The 19612-nt window shown below is 37.3% G+C and overlaps 1 protein-coding gene across 5 annotated transcripts in view; it reads left to right on the top strand.

The window, feature by feature from the left end:
* LOC101745193 (unconventional myosin-XVIIIa) overlaps positions 1 to 19612 on the top strand; it is a 302806-nt gene that overhangs the window by 263771 nt on the left and 19423 nt on the right. For all 5 annotated transcript variants that reach the window (XM_038016603.2, XM_038016604.2, XM_062673020.1 and 2 more), the window contains 2 exons: positions 16933 to 17076; positions 17815 to 18048. In XM_038016603.2, coding sequence (XP_037872531.1) covers positions 16933 to 17076; positions 17815 to 18048 — 378 coding nt within the window. The remainder of the gene's footprint in view (positions 1 to 16932; positions 17077 to 17814; positions 18049 to 19612) is intronic.

Here is a 19612-nt window from a genome sequence, read left to right as displayed (position 1 = left end):
TGATTTGGTACTAACGTTTGCAGCAGCTCATGTGTCATAAATAAAGCTGCAAAGCGCCAGCCAGTACACCTTCAACCATTTAAGTGACATCTTGTTCCTCACACTCAAGCCCATCATGTCTCAACTTGCTGAAATATTAACTATTCAAAAGAACTTAGAAGAAAACTTCACACGGAAGATGAGTGAACTTGAAACACAGATTCAGTCTGCGGGACCTGCAAAGGAAACTGTAAATAAAGTTGCTGAAGAGTTCCGTACGTTCAGAGAGTTGGTCTTTAGCATACTTGGGCTGCTCCGGACACAAATCGGAGAGTGCATGAAGCAGATTGATAGTCTGGAGACTCGGCAGCGACGCAAGACTTTGCTGTTCCAGGGATGTACCGAGGTTGACGGAGAGGATTGCACTTCAGTCATCTTAAATGTGCTAAATAATAAGTTGGCCTTGAAAAATGTGTCTTCTTCTTCCATAAAAGAATGCCACAGACTTGGTGCGCGAAGTCAGGAGCATAACAGGCCCATTCTTGTGAGGTTCATTAATGAAAACATTAAATCCAATGTTTGGAGAGCAAAGTCTAACCTAAAGGGTTGTTCAATTTCATTGAAGGAGTTTTTGACAAAGCCCAGGCAGTCCATATTTATCAAGGCAAGAGCTCACTTCGGAATGCGATCCTGCTGGACCCAGGATGGAATCATAGTTATCAAGACAACTAATGGAACACGTCATAAGGTAACAGCTATGGAAGAGCTGAGCCCTTTGCTGTTGAAGTTTCCAAAAGCTTCAGTGGCATCTCATGTGAGTGGAAAGAGTGATGAGGCAGGAAATCTAAAACATAAAATTCGGAAGTAATGGTGCTTTAATGTTCTTTTGATAGGCAACTCGAAAATTACCATACCGATGTAGTAAAAGTGTGTGTGTATTTTTATTATGTCATTTATTTCATCTTTTTTTTTGTTTTTCTTTTTTTTCTGTAGTATCTGTATATTACTTTTAGGTAAGTAGTTTTAAGTTTGTATAAATTAAGTTCTATTCCAATAATTTTATTGTTATTTGTTCTGTTTTCATTCAGTCCAATGAAGTTGGTGGTTAATGACACAGTTTAAAACATTCGTATTTTGGTATAAAATCAGTTACAGACTACTTAAACGTACCAGACGTAGTGTAGTTGTTCTATTGTTTTGTGTTTTGGATTTTGTTTATATTTTGTAATGCTTTCTAAATGTTTCTTGATGTTCACTGAATTTAATTTACATCTTCTATATTTTATATTGGTGTTAGCTGGCAGGTGGTGTTGAGATATACGCTTTATTCATTTTTGTTTGTTATTAATAATTTTTTTTTCTCTCTTTGGTTTTTAATGCATATAGATTGTATCTTACCAAATTGTTATTTATAATATTTTTAGATAGTTTTTTTTTTTTTTTTATAGATTAGTTTTATATAGATTAGTATATATTAATATAGATTAGTATATATTAATATAGATTAGTATATATTTGTATAGATTAGTTTATTTATATAGATTAGTTTGTTTTACACATAGACACATTTTTTTTTTTTTTTTTTGTTTTTCTTCTAATTTTATTATTTATGTCTTTTGTATCAGGTGTATCAGATACTGATGATGATTCTTTTTTTTCTGCAAACGAATCCAGTACGTCTTCTGGAGAGGAAAGTTTTGGTTCAGCCACCGACACCCTGGGTGACTTCTTACGACATACTTTTGACCACAAATCTGACTGCCAGTTCAACGTATGCCACATCAATGCACAGAGTGTAGCCAGTCATTATAGCGAACTGTATCATACATTTTACAATACCAACGTCGACGTCATCCTGATATCCGAAACGTGGCTCAAGCCTACTCTCCTGTCGACCTCTTTCTCTCTCCCAGGTTTTATTCTTATCCGTAATGATAGAACGGTCGGTAGAGGAGGTGGTGTGGCCATTTATCTCCGCAGCACGTTTCCATATAAAATATTGTCTTCTTCTTCTACCAACTCTAGTGCGGAGTTTCTTTTTCTTGAGGTTTGTGTTAAGAGAGTAAAAACTGTAATTGGTGTCACCTATTGTCCCCCTAATATTGATTACTTTACTGAGTTCGAAACAGTATTAGAATCTTTGGGCTCTGAGTACGCACATCTTATCATCATGGGTGACTTCAACACAAATATCCTTTCTGGTAATTCCCCTAGATCCCAGAAGCTTCTTCAAATCATTGAATCAGCTACTCTTCATCTAATGCAACTACAAGCTACGCACCTAAATACCGTCGGTGAAGACACCTGGCTCGATTTAATCCTTACCTCGAATCCTTCCTTAGTTTCCTCTCATGGTCAACATTCTGCTCCAGGGTTCTCTCATCATGACCTAATTTTTCTTACCTATATCCTTAAATCCCCAAAACCTATTCCCAAGACCCTGCACAGGCGCTGCTTTGCTCGCATGGATCTTGAAAAACTCAGAAATGATGCAGCCGAGATAAACTGGGATCCCCTAGTAGATGCTGCATCAGTTGATCATAAAGTCGAAATTTTCAATAATATCGTAATCAAATTATACGATATCCATGCCCCAATTAGAAAAGTAAAACTGAAACGAACGCCTGCACCGTGGATGACTGAAGGAGTTAAGATGGCCATGCGTCGCAGAGATCGCGCTTTTCGAAAATACAAAAAGAATCGCATCGAAGATAATTGGGTCCTTTTTAAGTCTGCTAGGAATAGGTGTAATCAAATGATACGCAATGCCAAGCGCCGCCACATTCTGGATAATATCGCTTCTTCTTCTCCTGCCGATGTTTGGAAATTTCTCGGAACTTTGGGTATCGGCAGATCGCGACGTTTGGACATTCCAAATATTATTCAATTAGATGATCTCAACCGACACTTCTCCACATCCTCCGTGATAGATCCCTTAACTAAAAATCAAACGTTAGCTTATTTGTCTGGCCTAAGGCGTCCAGATGTTGTCCCCTTTCAGCTCTTTCCAGTTGCCCCCTCTGAGATAAGAAAAGTGATACTTTCCATTAAATCTAATGCGGTGGGATATGACAACATATGTCGCCGCATGATTATAACTATCCTAGACTGTCTCCTACCTGCAATTTATCATATTATTAACTTCTCTCTTGACTCTGGAGAGTTTCCTTTCCTATGGCGCAGAGCTTATGTTCGTGCCCTACCTAAAATTCCTGACCCTTCTGTTCCTAATCACTTTCGCCCAATTTCAATCTTACCCTTCCTATCCAAAGTGCTCGAGATCTGTGTCCATAAGCAGCTTTCTCGATTTATATTTAATAATTCCCTAATTAGCCCTTTTCAATCTGGGTTTAGACCAGGCCACAGCACCATTTCCGCGCTTCTGAAAGTGACAGGTGATATCAGGGTGGGCTTGGAAGAATCCAAAATCACTATACTAGTTTTGGTTGATTTCTCAAACGCGTTTAACACCGTTTGTCACGATATCCTTCTTTCCATCCTCTCTCATCTCAACGTCTCAAAAGGGGCGTTGGATTGGTTCTCTTCCTATCTTCAGGGACGTCAGCAATCTGTTCGTAATGACGAACTCTCATCAAACTGGTGTAATCTTGAATCTGGCGTCCCACAAGGCGGTGTCCTCTCTCCTCTCTTGTTTTCAATTTTTATAAATTTTCTCACCCCTGAGCTACGGTGTGCATTTCATCTTTACGTCGATGATCTACAACTGTACGCACAAACCGATGTTGATCACATATCGGATGCTATTACCAAACTAAACAATGATTTAAAATCAATCAAAAATTGGTCCGATAGGTTTGGTCTGGCGGTGAATCCTACCAAATGCCAGGCGTTAATTGTTGGTAGCCATCGAAATATGAGTAAGATCAGTAATTTTAAGCTGCCGCCTGTTGTTTTCAATGACATAATCATCCCCTTTAGCCGAAACGTGAAAAATCTTGGATTACACATTGACACTACACTTGGTTGGAGAGCGCAAGTAACATCCATTAGTCAAAAAGTCATCAGGACCTTGCGATCTCTCTATCGGCTAAAAAATATGCTACCATCAAATGTAAAGGCCATGCTTGTGCAGACTTTAATTTTCCCTATGGTAGACTACGGTGATGTGTGTTACTATGATCTGAATGCAGATCTCCTCAACAAACTAGACCGCCTTCTCAATAATTGCATTCGATTCGTTTTCAATCTTAGAAAATATGACCATGTGTCCGCGCATCGAACTCGTCTGAAATGGTTACCGATCCGTCAGCGTAGAGAGGAGAGAGCGCTTACTACCTTGTTTTCTCTTTTGGACTCTGCCTCTTCACCCTCTTACTTAAAATCGCATTTTAAATACTTGAACGCAAGCCATGACAAAATTCTACGTTCTTCACATAATCGTCTCTTACAATGTCCTATCCATCGCTCAGATTTTTTACATTCTTCTTTCTTTGTACAGTCCATAATATTATGGAATTCGCTTCCCAAAGAAATCAGGATGATCAGCAATCGCTTTACTTTTAAACTCAAAGTTCGCGAACACATCCACAAAAAACTGGAAGAATCATCTCCAAACTAGTTTATTTCATTTTTCAATTATTATTATTATATTATATATATATATATTTACTTTTAGCCAGTCTTAACTATAATACTAAATTGTGTATTTTCATGTGTATATTATTGTGTGTAATTATGTGTATGTATGTATTTTACTATTTTATACATAGGTATATTGAATTGTAGTATATGTATTCTATAATACTGAGATATTATTTTAAGGAAGATTTTTGTTTTGAGTTTGTTCTTTTTTTTTGTTTTGTTGTTGTTGTTTGTTATTTTTTTGTCAATGCACCTACCATGCATTATCTCTGCACCACCCTATGGTCGACTGGAAGAGAATGCCCATGGCATTAAGTCCGCCTGTGTACAAGTTTTGTTTTGTGCATAAAGTATAAATAAATAAATAAATAAATAAAAATAAAAATAAACGAAATAGTTCAAGGCGTTCTGAAGGATTACTCTGACCTCAGAATTTTTTGAGCTTTTAATTTAAAAACTATAAATATTTAGATATATATTTTTAAATGAAATGAAAATTTGTTTCATTATTCAAATAACATAAAAAACAAAATGCTTATGTAATTTTTTGTGCAATTTACCATGCTAGAGTTAATATTCATGTCTCGGTCAAGGAAGTAACTGTTAGATAATACATTGTCTTCGGTATTTTCTTTCTAGGTCATTTTTACGAAACGTCAGCTGACTCTATTATTTTAAAATTACGTGAAATTTGAAATAGGCTATAAAGCGAACACTAGTTATGTGTCTAAAGAACTGGCGAAGCCTAATTTTACTTTAGATAGGAATATAAAAAAATTTAAAATATATAAATTACATTTTTCGTCTATATAGTACACAGATTATTACAAGGACATTTTTGAAGTGAAACTTCTTTACGCGCGTCGAGTTTAAAATTTTACTCGTGACAGATTCGTTACGGCTAGAGAGAAAAGATACAACTTAGAAAGAGCCAGAGTGAGAACATAGACAGACCGTCTCGCGAACCACTCGACCGTGGATACAGGGAAAGACAAAGCAAGCTAGGTCGTTCTCTTATACACAGCATTCCGTATTACAAGAAAAAATTGATTTAAGGATGAATAATGAAGAAAACCATAATAATACACACCGCAAAAAAAGTTTCATTTCTTTCACGTGCACCAAGTTCCACGTACACCACTTTTTTATTATTATATCATAAGTTTTACAAGATGGTTTAAAAAAAGGTTTTTATACATATAAATAAAAATATTTTTTTTTATTGATATATTAAATAATGCACAATATATTGGTGTGGTTGGCAACCCTATATCGGTCGGTGTCGCGTTCCAATTTCCATGATTTACTTATCCAGTCCAGAAATAATCACGTTTGGAAATTAATGTAACTAACTATTCTTGTGTACATTTTGTTTTATTGCTTGCACGAAACACGCTAGTTTTGAGTTCGCAAAGTGATCCGGAAATGGCTCATCGACTGTAATTTACACTATGTTAGGCGTTGACCTGTTTATTACGGAAAACATTTGAAATAATCTTCTATCTATCTTCTATCTATATATATAAAAATGAATTGCTGTTCGTTGTGGACCGATTTGGCTAAGTTTGGTCTTGAATTAATTAAATAAAAATAACAATTTTGTTTTTCCTTTGATGTGTCCCCCGTCGAACGGATTCCTGTTGTTTGTTTTAAGTTTATTTTATATAAAAGTTTAGGTATTTTATTTATCGATTGAGGCACTACGAAGTCTGCCGGGTCGGCTAGTAATATTTAAAGTGGCCTGGCCTGTGATATATATTTTTGGAATTAACACTTAATATCGGTTATGACTTCACCGTTGCAGAAGAAACGGTGTGGTTAAGTAGACGAAACTCTAATTAATACACTGCCCTGTTCTCATATCGCCGCGGAGTCCCTATCCATTCTGATTTAAAGGACAGGATTTTAATTATTGAAATCTTCGGCCCAATCTCTCAAGTCATCTGCCATGTGCTCAAAAATATGCTCTGACAAAAAATATATTATTGAACGCTTGTTGCTGAAATTCGTCAGTAGATCATAGAAGATTATACATAGATGGGCTATTTTGAATTTGAAAGCAACACATATTCGTCTTTTCGCATTAAAAGTGTACAATTTCCAAAAATATTCGATGTTGAGTTAATATGCGGAATCATTTGGTATCACCAATATTTTTCACATAAATACTGTCAAAAGAGCGTAGTTTAGTCTTAGTTTTTTTAAATTTACCTATATTTTGACTACTATTAAAATTTTATCTTACTTTAAAAGACAGATAATGTAACTGGTAAAACATAAAAAATAAATTTTGCAAAGATGATTAATAATAAAAATATCACATGTTAAACTTTTAAAACATTCTCCTGTAAAATTAGTAAGTTTTGAGATTATACAGTTTTAATGCGAGAAGACGAATTATAACAAACAACTAGCTGACTCAGCAGACTTCATAGTGCCTCAGTCTATAGATAAAAGACCTAAACTTTTGTATAAAATAAACTCAAAACAAACAAAAGGAATCCGTCCGACGGGGGACACATCAAAGGAAAACCAAATTGTTATTTTTATTTAATTCCGAGCATTTTCATATTTATCTACCTTTTAAACCTTCTCTGGACTTCTACAAATAATTCAAGACCAAAAATTAGCCAAATCGGTTTATCCGTTCTCGAGTTTTAGCGATACTAACGAACAGCAATTCATTTTTATATATATAGAAGAAGATAACGTACATACATATTATGTGGTGGCTGTCGTGTCTAAGAGTTTTCTTAACGTTCGTTGCCTAACACGTGCTCCCGAATGTCTCAGATGCCGTTCACTATTGCATCAACTGAACGCATTGGCAGATCGGCTTGACGGCGGTTTATTTCTGATAAGATTATCGGGAGTCGATTTTAATGATCTCGATATATTGTCGAATGTTAATTAAGTTTATGGGAAATCGGTCAAAGTTTTTTTTTAAATTTTTGAATATTTAGATATAGAAATGTGGTATTATTTTAATTTAAAAAAGAGACTATTGTCAAATTGCTCTATAAGTAACTGATATATTCATTTCATACAAATCATTGATCTGCGCTGTAGTTTTGTTTGTTCTCTTTTGATAAATAATGTAAATAAAATAAAAAAATGACTTTGACACACTTTTATTAGCTTGACCTATATCTATCATTTATTTAACGGAATCTTCCATAGTAATTTTCAGTGACTTCAAGATGTCCAATTAACTTTAAAATTCGCGCACGCATCAAGGTTCGATAATAAATAATAATAATAACATTATTATTTTAGACTAATATTTTGGAAATTTGACAATGAATTTATTTTAATTTTTTTTAACTTGCTGTTACAGCGTGTTTTTTTTAAATGTTTTAACTTCAGTATGTAAATATACGTGAAAGACGATATGTGTAAGAGGGGAGTGAGAGTAGTGTGGAAGGAGAAACACGTTGCACAGATTCTAAAAAAAAAAAAAAAAAAAGTAATAGGGAGAAGGACAGGAAAATCTGTATATATAAAAATGAATTGCTGTTCGTTAGTCTCGCTAAAACTCGAAAACGACTGGACCGATTTGGCTAATTTTGGTCTTGAATTATTCGTGGAAGTCCAGAGAAGGTTTAAATGGTGAGAAAATATAAAAAAGCTTGGAATTATATAAAAACAAACAATTTTGTTTTTCCTTTGATGTGTCCCCTTGATGTGTCTTTTATTTATCGATTGAGGCACTACGAAGTCTGCCGGGTCAGCTAGTGATGTATGTAAATATCGAAAGACGTTTTAATCGACATCTAAACGTAATCTCATTCGATTGCGATTAAAAATCAATTACAAGCTGTTTTAATTCAAGTATCGTGAATTCAACTGAGCTTAAGTTTGTATCACGATACAGATCGTTCTTGTGAAAATGCGATTTTTCTACGAAACCGGAAACGAACGTTTTTAATTTGTGTTAATTGGAATTAACCTACTTCCTTTATAGTGTACATTCTCTGAAAAGAAATGAAGGGTTTCTTAACGTGTCGTGTTATTACGTTATTTTTCTTCTAATATCTTGCTATTATAGCACTGTGTGGGTTTGAAACGAGATCGGTCCGTTTTATTGTAACTAGAGGTCCCGCAGTAGTCGAAATTCGACTATAATTAATTGAAATTGTAAGTTTGTACACTATTATGATTGTATTTTGTACTTCTGTAATCACAAATTTCGCCAAGACTACACTATAAAAAATATTAACAAAGACAAACAATATTTAATCTATTCTTAATTTGACAACAGACGTCAAGAACAAAAGTTTGACAATAAATAGTAGGTATGCATGCGTGTGTGCGTCAAATACATGGTATGTAGTGTGTGTAATGTTTTCTTTATTAATTCAATGTATCTTTTATGCATTATTTTAAAAAAATATTAGCATTGTGCACTTCTTCTCTATATTCTCTATAAGTGTCTCTCTAAAACTTTGTATTTTGCTTCACGTATTATTATATAGATGTGGCTTTCTTTTTACAGACTACGTGTGAAAATAATGAAAAGTATTTTAAAAAAAAAAATGTTGTTTACTGTTTCTTAGTCGTTCATTATAAGCTCACCAGAACATTAGCTCGCGTCTATGACAAGAAACCCGGATTTTTTTTGATATCGAGTAGCTGATACACGATTAGTTTGCCTAAAGAAACGAGAGCGCTGCTCCGGTCTACTTATAATAGATAAATAGCTTGAAATTCTCGCCATTCGGTCCGTGAAATTATCGTCACACATCCAAAATATGAAGCGTCTCTTCTATTTTATTCACGTAAACAAAATCTAAATAAAGTATGCTACGAAATCTTATTGGATTAACCCTAACTTTTTCTTGACTGAAAAAATTATAATTCAATTTAATCAACGATTTTGATACTTTAAACGCTGTTAATGTGTTTCTCTCGTGTTTTTTGTTATTAGACAAATAAGACGGGAAAACGATCTGGCGACCCATCTAATGTTAAGCGGTTACAAGAGACGTGATGTGAGAGTGCCGCTACCGATCTTGAGACAGTATATGATCAAAGTCTCAGAATATTCAGAACTGAATGAATGATCTGTCAGAAAAGTAGTAACAATACACAGATTAGAAAAAGGGATTTGAATAAGTAAATTAAGATTTCGGCTACTCCGTTTAATAGGGATGTAGCAAAATCGAGATATTCTGTTCCAAAAATCATTCAATATTAAACTTGTTCCAAATACAAACCTGACCTAGTTACAAAGTTTTATAATAACAAACATCGGATCGCGTTACGGTCTGTAGGTAATCTGGAAATTACTTATGCAAAGCGTGGGCACACACAGTTTTCTTTTTTTTTTTGCAACTGTATCAACTAGTTTTCCTTCAAGCACACGCAAATACAACACGGATTGTAATGAAAATAAAATCTGTTTTTTGCTTTTTTTTCGTTTTGTTTACGATATTTCGAACGTTTAAGTGTTCTGATCTATGGTTCTGGTATATGGCCTTCTGCGTTCTGTTTTCACTTCGACGTCGTAACGTTTTTAGAGTTAATTGTAGTTTTACTTATTGAAAACTAGCTTTATCTAATAAGAAAGAATTTACGTATGTTGATCGTTTTAATTAATCGAAGAGAAACTTCGAGAAACAGAAATTGGTATTTTAAACCACCAAGCCTATTCTTTGTTTTTTTTTGTTTGATGGAAATATTTTGAACAGTCCTTTATCTTCATCAGCAATACAAGGGATACGAACAAGCCGCTACGGAAAAGGTATCTCCTCAAACCTCGCTTTTAGAAAGACGTGTCACAGCGCTTAACTTTGGCGTCCACGACCTTAGATTATAATAATACGTTGAACTTATAATCTAAGTCACATTTTCTGAAGAGCAAACAAGTAATAAATGTCTATTTCAAGAATGATTTGTGTTAACCTTAACAAGTAAACGGCTTGCACGAATTCCTTAGGTTTTGCCAAAATTTTAGTTTGGTAAACACGACATTATATATTTTATTAACGCTGTACCTACGTTGAAAATTTGTTTGCCAAATTACTGTCAATGTAAAAACATGACAGAATTTCAAAATGCGAATTTTGGGTATCCTAGATCAAAATGCAGAAATCGTGCCAAACCGGTTATTTTCAATGATATTAAGTAGGTATCCAATTAAAACTATTTTTGAATATTCATCTCGTGCTACCATTTTTAAATTTTCGAATATTATAATATATAGACTAGAAAATTGATAATACATGCCAACAGTTATTATTTAATTAATTTTACTCCAGTTATCACAATAGGCGTTTGAGGATTTGATGAATGTACAAATATACTATAGAATCTTTTTTTATGATTGAAGGATTACTGGTGGCCCGGAGGCCTTTCCAGTTTCACCAGGACAGGTGGGCGAGCAAGGGCTCAGCCCTTATTGAATGTTAAGGATTATATTGGTGTTTAACTAGTGCATTTTTTACTGGTTGTAGGACCTCTTCTGAGTTCGCGCGGGTAGGTTCCACCATCCTGCCTATTTCTGCCGTGAAGCAGTAACGCGTTCAGATTTGAAGGGTGGGACAGCCTTTGTAACTATACTGAGATCATAAAACTTATATCTCAAGGTGGGTGGCGCATTTACGTTGTAGATGTCTGTGGGCTCAAGTAACCACTTAATACCAGGTGGGCTGTGAACTCGTCCACCCATCAAAGCAATAAAAAAAGGTGTTTCCCGAGCGCTATGACATGTCCTTCTTCAAACGAGGCTTGTGGAGAGTATTAAGCAGTAGGCAGCGGCTTGGCTCTGCTCCTGGCATTGCTGAAGTCCATGGGCGACGGTAACCACTTACCAACAGGTGGGCCGTACGCTCGTCTACCTACAAAGGCAATAAAAAAAAAGAAACGAAAAAGCACTGTGCGCCGCCGTGATGTTGTCGTTGGCTGGACTCCGACAAATTTTGAAGGTCCGTAGCATCATACGCGAGAAGTTCGACATCTAAGTAAACGAAAATAGTCGAGCGCCGATGGCAGCCCGGCGACCGAGATAGCCGGCGCAGTGTGTTCGCGAAGCCCTCTCGCGCCGGTTCTATTTCCAACTAATGTCCCGACGCGTCCCGCGTCGCGAGCCACAATAATACTAGCGGTGAAATGGCACTGGACTTTCACCACTGCGCACACTTCCGGTATAGGAAACGCAAGCGAATTTAACCGCTATGCCGCACGCGCAGGCCGGCGTCGTTCCCAACGCAATTAACGGGACCGGCTCGAACCCGTTGAAACTGAAAATACCAGAACAGAAGCAAGCAAGTCACAATGGAACGTTCTCACCACCAGTTAACGGATCCTCCAACGGGCCCCTGTCTCCACCCATCTTGGACGCGACGCCGAGAAAGCCCCCCATGGCACCACCCAGTCGCCCCATACTCCCAGTGAAAAAATCCAAAACTTTACCGATAAATTTTGAGGAGAAAATACCTGCCAGACCAGTTACGACCCTTCTCAATGGGAAGAAACTTTTTGTCACAAAACCCTTGAAGGAAGTACACACCATCCAGCAGAATAATACAGAAAATGGACGGCATCTAGTTAACCGGTCACTGAGCCCAGCGTACAGGCGGACCAACTCTTCACTTCCAGTAGAAACAGGCTCTATTGCTGAATTAGCTAAACGACACGGATCACAAAGCAGCATCTTTACGTCAAGATCACCCAGCCCTTCGTCATACAGCAGTATGCGAAGCTCTGCCAGCCAGTACTCTACATGTAGCAGCAATGGAACTTTTGTGCCCCTATCCCGTTCGACAAGTATGAACTCTACTGTTTATAATAGAAGTATCACACCTAGACGAATGTACCCTCAATCTTACGATATGGGTAATGCAGATTTCGGTGAAATGAAATCGAAAGAACAAGCTCCAGTCGTTTTTGATGCAAACCTAACTTTTATCCTGGGCTGCAACAAACAACCTGTCCGACAGAAATTTAGACCGATCGCAGCTCATATGGAAGAAGGGACAACCTCTAATTATCTGAGTAACAAAATCGATAGCTTCTTGAAGAGAACCGACCATGTTATGGACGAATGGAAAAGACTCGGACATCGAGAAGAACCCGAAGTAAAAAAGAGACTAGCAAGATCGAAATCAGCAACCAACATCATGATCAAGGGGTTCACATTGTTCAGTAGGAGTGGCAGTCGAGCGAGCAGCGTCTCCCGTTCCCGCGGTATATCCGAAGACAGAACGACCGTCTCTGAAATGGAAGAGGTTTGCCATAAGATCTTTGATAAATTTTCATTGCCCAAATACATACTTAGATTAAAAAGCATTTGATGGGAGCCGTATAACTACGCAACAATAAATAAAACTCGAGTGCTTTAGGCAGCTTCATCGTTTGGCAGTGACGTCTGTGGCGTCTATGTCAATTGGGCAATACCGTGGACGCATTGCTTGCCAATATTTTTTTGGTTACTTTTGTTGACATCTTACAGTTTCTCTCGCAAAACATTAGTCTTCCATCAACGCGGTGTTCCGACATTGTCATTCACAACGTAACAGGAAGCTCGGGAGTTTTTTGTTTTTGTTTTATTGTCTTCTTAGTATTATTTTCGCTCAGAAGTCTGCGTTTTGGCAAACGTTTTGACGTTGCGTATTCATTCGACCGTCATTGTGCAGCGGACCATTCCCAGAAAGTACGTCAATCCATTCCAAATTTATCGCGTTATGTGTGAAATATTATCGGCCAGTTAAAACTTCATTCGTGGCGTTGCGCTCTGCATCTACTAAGATAGATAATGGCTTCGATCACTGCACGTTACTGTCATAAGTGAGCAAAATCGCTTATTACGGCACGACACTGTACGCCAACTACAGTATTTAGTATGATTCGCGATCGTTATGCCGCGATAATCATAGCCAGGCGGCGAATTAATATCATGCTTATAACGTGCGATTACGAACTTTCTACGGACTGCAACCACCAATTAAAGTCAACGACGTGCTAGTTTTGTACACGATAGTGTGAAAATTATTAGCTTTAACTAGGATAGTAGTAAAATGAAACGCCTCCTGTTTTCGAAGTATTAAACGAAGGAAATTTGTTTTTTTTATTAGCGGAAAAAAGTTTAGGTTAACGTATATTTTAAACAGATCCTATATATAGGATCCTATATATAGGAAAAAATATTATAATATTTTTTATTATATAGATTGAACGAGCTCACAGCCCACATTGTGTTAAGTGGTTACCGGAGCCCATAGACATTTACGACGTAAATGCGCCACCCACCTTGAGATTTAAGTTCTAAGGTCTCAAGTAGTTACAACGGCTGCCCCACCCTTTAAACCGAAGCGCATTACTGCTTTACGAAAGGAATAGGCGGGGTGGTTTGGCATCTACCCGTGCGGACTCACTAGAGGTCCTACCACCAGTATATACATCATAACGTGAATATAGTTCGATACGAATATATTCGGCTCCCTATACTTACCCTATTTTAACGGCCGTCTGGTGTAGTGGTAAGTGACATGGTCACTACACAAGGGGGTCGCGGGTTCGAATCCCGCCAAGGGAAGGTATTTGTATGATAAATATAAATGTCTTTTCCAGGGTTATGGATGTATCTTAAATATATGTATGTGTATAATAAAAATCTTACATTTATTTCCGTTATCTGGTACCTGTAACACAAGTTCTTTACGAACTTATCACGGGACCAGTTAATATAGAGCTATGAACCACCCAAACAAAAATCAAACAGATATGTTTATCTCAAAAACGTCTTCCCGATGTGGCAATCCAACCCACTACCCTCGTCTGAGCAGACAGGGGTGAAAACTTCTGCATCCCCGAGTCATTCATAGCCCCAAATATCGTCATGATAATCGCCTTATCGTTGCCGCCGCTCATTACTCCCCGAATCCTGATCACGCAGGAGCAAGTCACCGTCGTCGCCCTAGACACGTCCTTACGGATCCATCAGATCCAATAACTCTTGCATTAGATACCTTCAGCTCTAACACTAGGAGCAGGCTGAGGAACCCCGGTAACCGTACTCGTCGAACTCAACAAAGAGGTCGACGTGCAACCTAACACATGCATCAGCCCGCTGAGTTTCTCGCCGGATCTTCTCAGCGGGTCGCGATTCCGATCCGGTAGTAGATTCGCGAAGCAGCTGCTCTTAAGCTGTTAGGTCTCCTTCAGAGGCGCTCGGGCAGTTGTTAGCAAATCCCACCCCTCCTGGCTGAGCCTTTGCTCGCCCACCTGTCCTGGTGAAGCTGGAAAGGCCTCCGGGCCACCAGTAATCTTTCAATCATAAAAATAAAAAATTAATAAAAAAAAAAGCCCCAAATATGTGATACGAACCATATATGTCGCGGTAATGCGTTTTTGTTTGATGAATATGGAATAGATTTTAATACCATTAAGATTTGGTTTGAAGGAATGCCAGATAGGATACAAAACTTAAAATTTAAATTTCTTTTAAGAATTTTGGGAATTTTATAAAAAAAATAACTATTAGAGTACTATTATTTCTCTTCTTAATCTTTATTAAATATCCGAAGTCAATAATATTTTTTTAATAAAAAAGATGACGTTGCAGAAATAAATTCAAGGTCATTTAAATTTTTACACATAATATATTCAAATATTTTAAACTATAAAGAAAATGTAATGTTTCCACTAACCCAGTGTCAGTACAGTATGTGTTGGCGTCGCGCACTGGCAATGTGCCAGCGGATACTTACCGACCTCAAGTCAATTAAACAAAACGACATTAAAAACTAAGTAAATATTTTTATGATTTTGTGGAAGTATGAATGTTGAGCCATCCATTACACAACACAAGATAACATTTAAAATTAACATTATTATTATTTCTCACCCGCACAAAGATTCTCATCATTAACGCCCCCGCAACTGGTGTAGGGAGTCCTACACTCCTATAAATATTAGCCTATCCATTAAGTACATGTATTTTCTACATGGATACCAAGTTTCGAGTCAATCGGATGCATGGTTCAGTAGTTATAATGGAACATCTGTAAAAACCACTGTAGATTTATATTTAAGTATAGATTTTCGATGAAAGAGATTCATTGACGATTTCAGCCTTCCAAATACAATATTGTAAATTATATTTCTTATTCTATAGCTTTTACATGTAGGTGGACGACTAATATTAAGATAAGGTTTTTTTAAATATTTGATCTAAATAAAACAAGAGATTGACGACTGCAGAAAAAAAGAACATCCTATAAAAATGATTTTGAAAAAAAAAATCGGACCACGATTAGTCAAAAACAACAATGATTATTCAGAAAATTATTTATTATCAGTAAACGAACGATTGAAATACATTAATGGAATTAATTGCTTGTGCTTCCTACTTTTTTAAGTGTTCGCCTCATTCAAACAGACTGGCAAAAAAAACCACTACACTCCGGTGTGATGATAATCTGTTGTTTCAAAGATAAAGTATAAATTCGCAGCCGCTTAAAATGAATTTTGAGAGGAACGTAAGAGTATATCAGTAGCAATTATTTCGCGTTTTCATAAAACTATTTTAAAATCGTTACTAACACACTCGACAAAAACAAATTAATGTCTGTTTACGTATTAATCTTAAAATAGGACGCATCAGACGCATTACTTATTCCCGGGTAGCCTTATTTTTTAAGTCGAGTCGTAAATAATTGCTGTTCTCAAAATTCTTGTACGCAAATAAATATGCATCGCAACTAAATCATGCTTTCAAAGTGTATGTGGTACGTCTTGCGATTTTATATAACATTGCATGCCAAATTTTACAAGATTTATAAACGTCATTGGATTCTCTCCATTTAGTGCATTGGCCTTGTTGGTATATAAATCGTCATGAATGATTTTTGTAACGCGAGTCGTAAAAGGTTCGGGTGTGTAACTGATAATATTACATACCCGAATTACATACCCGATCCTGTAGATCGAATGGTAAATAGTTGACGTCGCCCAAAACACGTCATTACGGATTCTCCCGATCCATTAACGGTGCTTTTAGGTACCACAAGCACCGGTCACCGTCCTCGTCGAACTCGTCGCTTGCGACGAAGGGCTCGACGAGCGAATTAACCCATATACACAGCCCACTGAGTTTCTCACCGGATCTTCTCAGTGGGACGCCTTTCCGATCCGGTGGTAGATTCTGCAAAGCACTGCTCTTGCTAGGGTCATTGTTAGCAACACTTCCGGTTTGAGCCCCGTGAGCTCAACTACATATTAGGGTGAAGCTGAAATAGCCTCTCAAGGCTATCAAGCTCCAGGTCATCATGGAGATCCACGTTCCTTAATTGGATGACTCAATAGGCGTAAAGTGACTGTAATTAATTGACTCGCTTCTTTCTCCAACAGCTCTCGGAAGTGGGAGGTGAGCTAGCAGAGGAAAGAGCGGCCGCCGGACTCGCAACGGAACGAGCGGACGCCGAGGCTGCAGAACGCCTTCGAGTGGAGAAGGAGAACAGAGACTTGGTCGCCAATAACCAGCGATTACAGCAGGTTCGTTTAAAACCTTACAGCTTATCACTAACATTAGCCCACTGAGTTTCTCGCCGGATCATCTTAGTGGATCGCGTTTCCGATCCGGTGGTAGATTCTGCGAAGCACTGCTCTAGGGTCAGTGTTAGCATCACTCCGGTTTGAGCCCTGTGAGCTCACCTACTAGTTAAGGTTACGCTGAAATAGCCCCTCAAGGCTATCAAGCAAGCAAGTGTATTAATAAATCTATATATTAATACGTGAAGCAAAAACTTTGTATCCCTTTTTACGAAAATTGCGCGGACGGAGAAGTATGAAATTTTCCACACTCATAGAGAATATAGAGAAGAAGTGCACAATGCTAATATATTTTTTAAATAATGCATAAAAGATACATTAAATCAATAAAGAAAACATTACACACACTACATACCATGTATTTGACGCACACACGCATGCATACTATTTATTGTCAAACTTTTGTTCTTGACGTCTGTTGTCAAAATGAGAACAGATTAAATATTGTTTGTCTTTATTAATATTTTTTTATAGTGTAGTCTTGGCGAAATTTGTGATTATAGAAGTATAAAATACAATTATAATAGTGTACAAACTTACAATTCCAATTAATTATAGTCGAATTTCGACTACTGTGGGACCTCTAATTCTGATAAATTGACCTCCCTCCCTCTAAGATCCACATTCTGTTTACACTGTAAAATGAAATCTTATAAATACACATTGCTTATGTCCCTCCAGGCTTCAGAACGTCTAGAACTTGAACTCTTGCATTGGCGTTCGGCCGATAACGGAGCAGCGGAACATTCAGATTCGGAGGGATCCGAAGCGGACGCGGCCTCCGCCGGCGACAAGTACAAACGGCGATACGAACGCGCCCACCGAGAGCTGCAGCTGATCAGGGCGCAATTGAGACGCCAACACGAGGACGACCTCGAACAACTCGTTACGGTCAAGAAGCAGTTGGAGAAGAAGGTTTGTTTGTTTATTGTAATGTTTCTGAAGCGAAACCACCGTTTTGCACCTTATTTCCTGGACTTAGAGTCCATCAGTAAGTATCTAAAGTCGGCATAGATGCGCCACTTCGACAAAGCGGCACGACACGAGAACCCTCTCATCGTGACCGCCGGTAACTACATTCCCGATCCTGCGGACTGAATGGAAAGCAGTCGACGTCGCCCCAAACACGTCATTTCGGATCCTCCCGATCCACTAACGGTGCTTTTAGGTACTTCAAGCACCGGTCATCGTCCTCGTCGAACCCGTCACTTGCGTCGAAGGGCTCGACGAGTTAATTAACCCACAGACAGACCCAGCCCACTAAGCTTCTCGCCGGATCTTATCATTGGGTCGCGTTTCCGATCCGGTGGTAGATTCTACGGAGCACGGCTCTTGCTAGGGTTCGTGTTAGCAACGTCATCAAGTTTGAGTCCCGTGAGCTCACCTACTAGTTAAGGTTATGCTGAAATAGCCTCTCAAGGCCATCAGCATAGGTAGAAAAAAAAGGTGTTTTTGGAGCGTAATCACCATTTTTGCAACTTATCTTGTAACGTATACGCCGAATAGCGTCAAACTCGTTCGCTGACAGCAACAAGAAGGTTTTCAAGCTAGGTTCACGTGTATTATGGATTTCGTTGAGTAATACAAGTAATGCGCGTAATAGGAAACGCGTTGTAGGAGTATTCGAGCATAACACGCTTGTATGATCCATATAACGCGTTATGTACAAATATAATATACACAAATAAAATACTAGGTAGACATATTTAAAAAAAAATTATATTCTATAACAACTCAATTGACACAATATGTGCAAAGATACACGAAATTAATTATGAACTGTACAAATCATTATAAATTTCAAAATGTACAGAAATAGTATAAAGTGCAAAAACCTCGCGTTATATGCGGAATATCCGTGTTATACGAGGACAGAAATCGCGTAATATGAAATAGCGTTATAAGAGTATCGTGTTATAAGGGTAATTTTTGTAATTAAATTCCGGTTCGGAAAAGATTAAAAATGATATTATATCTAATTATTTAACAGAGGAAGGCTATGTTTACGTTCAAAACGTTCATGTAAATTGTAGGTCATTAGTAAGTCAGTTCAGCTGAAATGTGTCGGAGGGAAAGTGTTGTAAATATTGTGTGTTCGACACATAATAATAACTCACTTTCGTGTCTTTAACAGTAAATTATTGTTACTATGCTTGAAACTTGAGAAATCGATTACGAGTATGCTTGTCACTTATTTATAATTAATATTAAAATTTTACCTTCTTCCAGCAATATATGCACAAAATTAAAATTAATATAACAATATTTTTTTTCATCACGCAACACACAACGTGAGACCGTTGAATTCGTTGCATTTTTTTATTTTGATTTAAATAGTCATACTTGAACACGGATGATAACGCAGATTACCTCACTTTTTTTTTAAGGGTTTTTTTGACCTGGTAACTAAACCTTTAGGTCATGTCTTATTTTAATTTATATTCTTATTTTTAAGAAAAAAATGAAATGAAATGATGAT

Source organism: Bombyx mori, chromosome 16, assembly GCF_030269925.1.
Source record: "Bombyx mori chromosome 16, ASM3026992v2".
NCBI lineage: Eukaryota > Metazoa > Arthropoda > Insecta > Lepidoptera > Bombycidae > Bombyx > Bombyx mori.
This window is presented reverse-complemented; position numbering and strand designations above follow the sequence as displayed.